Raw genomic sequence first — 6,000 nt, 5'->3', positions numbered from 1 at the left:
CCTTCACCATTCATTTTAGTTAAGTCCAGCCTATACCTGTTCTTATTAATCACTTCTGCTCCTGATTTTAAAAAAACAAAACATAACACATGTACACTAACATTTGATGAAACCCATCCTGTCATAACTGAATATCTGTCTTTACATTTGGACCAAAGTGTTTAATAATAAAATAAGAGTTTATAGTGTACATTTCCAGTACTGACATGATTAAAGACAGAAGTTCAGATATAGTGACGCTAGCACCAGTCAGTTCCTTAAACCTGTAAATAATATCAGATTACATAGAAAATGAACACTGTATGTACAGGTTTATCTAGTACCTGTCATGAGGTACAATCATTGAAGTACACAAAGACAATAATGGCTTGGACATGTCAAGTGAGATTTCTATTCATAATTTCACAGTTCATGGACATTGCATTCTTCTACTGTACTTCTTTCTGGATGACAGAGCTGAAGAAGAGCTCCTTGCAGATCCTCTGTGTGTCCTCAGGAGACTTGACCTCATGACCAATTGTTCTGGGGTCTACAAAGATTTCATAATCGTTTCCGCCCTGTTTGTAAAAAAAAAAAAAAAAACATAACAAATCCGCTTAATTCAAGCAAGTCTGAGACATTTATGCAGCAGCACATGAATGCATGAATACACAAATGCTACTACTAGTCAAGATTGTAGTAGTCAATGTTTGGGCTCACAGGCATAGTTTTGTCTCCAAAGAAATGGATGCGTTGATATGAGTCTTTCTCTACAATTCCCAGACAGTATCGCTTATCCCAACCCACTGGAAACACATCAAAGCTGATCTGCCCACCTGCAGGAAAAAATAAACATACATATTATGATGTATAGAATTTATATATACACTACACAGACATATTATTGGCTATACAACCATATCTACAGTACTTAAATTGTTACAAACCAATGGAGAAAGCTAGTCCTTTCCCAGCAAACTCTTCCTTTAAAACAGAGACAAACTTTTCTCTGATTTTCTCCTTCTGCATAAGAACATTAAAAAAGTCACTCAACCTTTAATGACATTCTTTCAAAAGACAATGCGTGATTTTTTGATATATAAGAAAAAAACTATTAATATATAATATATAAATAATTGCATGGATTTTCAAGCATAGATGTACATGTTTTTTTAGTTTGTATTAGTATTGATGAATACAAAAAAATTACCTTATTAAGTTCAAAGAATTAAATTCTTTCTTCTTGGCTGCAGCTTCGACCAATTGGAGAGACATTCAGCATTCCGTTACGGAATTCAATAAATGTGCCTCTGAGATGAAGTAAAAATACCATAAGTATTATGGTTGCAAGAAAAAAGATGGTGTTTATATATACATAAAGTTTGGGGCCAGTAAGAATTTATTTGATCAAAAATATAGCAAAAACAGAAATGCTATAAAATGTTATTACAATTTTAAAATGTAATTTATTCCTGTGATATCAAAGCTGAATTTTCAGCATCATTACTCCAGTCTTCAGTGTCACATGATCCTTTAGAAATCATTTTAATACACTGACTTGCTGATCAAGAAACATTTCTTATTATTATCAATAATCAATAAATAAAAATATTTTCGAAATGAAATTGAAAATAAACTATAATATTCACAATCAATATTGACCAACTTTAAAATAAAGCAATAAAAATATGTTTTCCGCAAGCAACTACAGACGTCACGTTGTGATATCCTCACCTTTTCTTGGGCAGTTTTATCTTTGAAAGGTAATTGAGGCAGAAATTGATAAAATCCTGTAAAACCTCCTCTCCCAAGTATGCCTGAATATTCTGATTAAAAAAAAAAATGTTTAAAAATATTAAAATAGAAAAACAACAAATATAATTTGCTAAACAAGTTTGTGATCTCATTTAATAGTAAACCGAGAATTAAAATTACCTGCACAGAATGCAGCTGCCCAAACCTGTATGCTACCAAACCGTTCTCAGCAAACACATAATCCATTCTATTAATAACTGTAAAGGATATGAAAGATTTTAAGTACTCATGAACACTATAAATACACTGAATGTTTCGTGCATGTATTTAAACAGAGTTTTGCAATTGTTCTACACACCATCATCACCCAACTGTTCTTTAATTTTGTCCAGGTCTGATCCTCCGACCACCCCGACTCTCACTCGCTGTCTGAGTTCATTCAAGAACTGATGCATGTCAGGAGTTGCTTTCTAAAGACAAAAACATACACAGGGGTAACTACTTTACTCCAAACACAAAATAATACAATGCCAGTTCTTCGTTACATATGTAATATGCAAATATATTGATTTTCTTTTTTTACCTTTTCCATTATGTGAGGTTTCATGAATTGCTTTGTTCTTCATAATTATTTTACAAGTTACATTTTGGGTAACGACATCCCCTGCTGTAGGGTCCAAGTCAGTGTTGCCAAGTCTGCGGTTTTCCCGCGGAATTGGGCTACTTTAACACTTTTGCCGCGAGAAGGGTCTGGCTGCAGCCTTGCACTTGCACTCTCAGACACTTGCGCTTCCGCTAACGACGTCACTTGCAGTCTTTTTTATTTTGTTCTATTTATTGATTACTTTTTGTTTGAATACTTAATATGGCTTAATGTATTAAGATACATTAAGTGCAATTAAAATATCAAATTCGATATATAGTTATTATTTCATGTACTACAAGGCAAGCAGATGGCCATGAACACAATGCGCAAACTTTCACTTGTCCTCCAATACAGCAAAACGCTTAATGTGACATAATAACGGATGATAAAGCGCTAGCGGAAGTGCAAGTGTCTGAGAGTGCAAGTCTGAGAGTGCAAGCGCAAGTCTGCAGCCAGACCCTTTTGGTTGCCGCGGGTTGTTTTTCATGTCCGCGGGTTTAAGCGACCCCAATAATGTGTGATATTTAGACCCTAAAATGTGCATTTTACCAGGGGAACCCCACCAAAAACGTGTATTTTACCCGACCAGAATGCGATTTTTACTGGGGGTTCCCCCTCGAAACGTGATTGGGCTAGTTTTGAGTAGCAATTGGGCGGGTTTTGTTGTGAAAACCTGGCAACCCTGGTCAAAGTGTGCGTTACAGTTTTTTTCCCCCCTTATCTATTGAAATTAAATAGCTGTTCTGTAGCAATGATTTAATGTTTGTCTATAGAGAAATTGACTTTCAAAAAGTAAATGTACCCCTGAGAAAATATTCACTGGAAGTGAAAAGTGTCACAACTAATCACAATCTTCCATACATCAACTTTTGAAACAGAAATACTTATTCTTCTGCCTTGAAATGCAACCTTACAATCTTTTATTTCAGTGGTTCTCAAACTTTTTATGCCAAGTACCACCTCAGAAAATATTTGGCTCTCCAAGTACCACCATAATGGCCAACATTAAAATACAGTAGCGTAGTAGGCCTAACTATTCAGATACAGCTCCTAATCTCTCTCCTATATGTGCCGGCTCATTAATATTCAACATACGATTACCATACTGGGCAGAAATGATAATTTAAAAAGTACTAGTATCTGTTAAGTTCAGGATATCTCTGGTCTAAAAAGTTACTAGTAACTAAAAAATAAGTATTAGTTCTATTTTTTCTTAACAAGAAGAATATAATTAAATACAAGTCACTATTGGAATAAGTACTAGTATCTAATGATTAAGTACTAGTATCTAATGAATAAGTACTAGTAACTTTACAAAAGACACTAGTACCTAAAGAATAAACACTAGTACCTAAAGAATAAGCACTAGTAGCTAAAGAATAAGCACTAGTACCTAATGAATAAGTACTAGTACTTAATGGAAAAGATACTAGTATCTAAAAAATAGATACTAGTACCATGAAAATAGATACTAGTAAGGCTTATAGATGAAATGTTAAAACGGCTTGCCATAGTCGGAAGTGTATTGGAGCGCGTGAGTTACGCGTCAGCGTGAACGACCTCCACGTGCTCAACAACACTAGTGCTTGTGTGTTATTAATTTTACGCACCAGTTCAATAAACAACAAGAATAAGTTGGTTTTACAGCATAGATGTACATAGTATTTTTAGCTAGTGTAAGTGCGACCAATTAAAATTTCGATGAAAGCGGTATATAGAATTAGAATGAGTGAATCTATTCCGCCCATCCACACAGGTGGCGCTGTTGTGTTGTTGAGCGAACCAGCGCTCATTTCCTCACATATACGAAGTAGCGGCATCTCAACCAACGACAACAAAACTGCTGCAAGTTCAAACTTCAAACTAGAGACACGAGCGCCAAGAGAGAGGGAGCTGTGAAGAGTGAGTTACGGATTTCTCATAAATATTAATTCAAGAGAAAGACACGTTATTGTTATATGTTATTGCATTTTTATTCGGTCTGTATTTTAGCCTGTGAGTAAAATCGTTTTATTGACGAGCATTAGTGAGGTCAAGTTAGCTGAACGCTTGCTAACTAAATAACTGAACTGTTAGCGTGTGTGATTTAACTTCATATACCGTCTCTATTAATGTTTACCTTCATTAACAAGAATTGTAAAATATTTCATTTAATTCGTTATTTAATCTGTTTTAAAGAGATCTCGAGTCTGTCAAAGGAAATACTATGTTTTGGACCATGAACTATGATAATACCATAGTACTCTTTGAAGTTCTGTGTTGTATATAGTTTAAATGTCATGATATATGAATAGGGCAGACCTTTAGCACCATGGTGTGTAGCAAATTACGTTACCCTGGTATTGTCATCTAATACCATGAAGGAAAATATTTCCACACTCAGTAAGTGTGTGTGTGTCATTTTTTTTTTACTACATCAGACCCCTTATTTAACTTTTAACAAAATATAAAAATTCGTTTAAAAGCAAATAGAAAGTCCTATTTTTTTATTTCTTTATATTTATTTTTTTGCAGATTTGCACGTTCATGAAATATTTTCAAAAAAAATTTGAGCAGCTGCTGTTCATGAAAGAGTGGGAACCCTGATTATGTAACATTATAAGTGTCTTTACTGCCACTTATGATTAAACTAATACATCCTTGCTGAATTAAAATTTTTAAAAACAAATCTCACTGAGCGTGAACTTTTAAAGTGTTGTACATTCACAAAAAATAAAACAACTGTATGGCAATCAAAAAATATGAGTTAGTTTAAGTCCTTTTTTTAACTATTATTTTTCTGTTAATACCGTTATGGATTGCAATAGTTTAATTAATGTAAATTATTTTCATGTTGCAGATGATCAGTGAGTTGAAAGATGAGACACGAAGGCTCAATCAACAGATCCAGATTCAGGAGTCCAAATTCTCAACCCAGAACCTGGAGATCCAGGCCCTGCAGGAACAACTGGATGTGCAGCGCAAGTATGAATTCACACATACACAAATGTACACTATTTTCCTCATACCCTCTAATAAATATATATGCACTGTGTTGTTTTTCATCTGTTGCTAATAGAAAGTTCCAGGATGTCAGTCAGAGGTACCAAAATCTGCAGTCATCTCATTCCACCAGCACAGAGAGTGAACTCAAGATGAAGGTATTTGTGTTTCAGTCTTATTCTACAATTTCTATGATGTGTGGAGCACTGAGGGATGTCAGAAATACTGGTATTAAGTACTTTAAACCGCATAAACACATTTCATTACACCAAATACACAAAATAATGTTCTTTTTAGCAGCATCATATGACCCCTTTAATCTAATCTTACAAATTCATTGATAATTTTCATTCTTGAGTTCATCTGATTTAAAGAGAAGAATAACAATCTAAATTTTCACATAAAGCTATTGTATGACTGCTGAAGACCTGACATAAAGATTTTCACGTAGCAGTGCCAGTGAATACAGTGATCAGTAAATTATTAAAATTTCTACTTTTGTTTTCCATTGAAGAAAAAAAGCATACAGGTTTAGTAAATGTTAACAGTTACAGAACTGTCACTTTTGGTGAACTAGGGTCAAAGAGAGGGTGGAAAATGATTATGTAAGACTAAATCATTAAACTGAGGGCTGGCAA

The 6,000-nt window shown here is 34.2% G+C and overlaps 1 protein-coding gene and 1 pseudogene across 1 annotated transcript in view; one reads left to right on the top strand and one right to left on the bottom strand.

Moving 5' to 3' along the window:
• Positions 1-362: 362 nt before the first annotated feature.
• On the bottom strand, positions 363-2,326 carry LOC107714126 (phosphomannomutase 2-like; annotated as a pseudogene).
• Positions 2,327-5,219: 2,893 nt separating this feature from the next.
• LOC107714125 (mitotic spindle assembly checkpoint protein MAD1-like) overlaps positions 5,220-6,000 on the top strand; it is a 72,135-nt gene continuing 71,354 nt past the window's right edge. Inside the window, exons 1-2 of the mRNA XM_016519864.1 lie at positions 5,220-5,344; positions 5,439-5,520. Coding sequence (XP_016375350.1) covers positions 5,220-5,344; positions 5,439-5,520 — 207 coding nt within the window. The remainder of the gene's footprint in view (positions 5,345-5,438; positions 5,521-6,000) is intronic.

This window comes from Sinocyclocheilus rhinocerous, unplaced genomic scaffold (assembly GCF_001515625.1).
Source record: "Sinocyclocheilus rhinocerous isolate Xijiao unplaced genomic scaffold, SAMN03320098_v1.1 scaffold1953, whole genome shotgun sequence".
Taxonomy (NCBI): Eukaryota; Metazoa; Chordata; class Actinopteri; order Cypriniformes; family Cyprinidae; genus Sinocyclocheilus; species Sinocyclocheilus rhinocerous.
The sequence above is the reverse complement of the archived record's forward strand: the minus strand, read 5'-3'. Positions and strand labels throughout refer to the sequence as shown.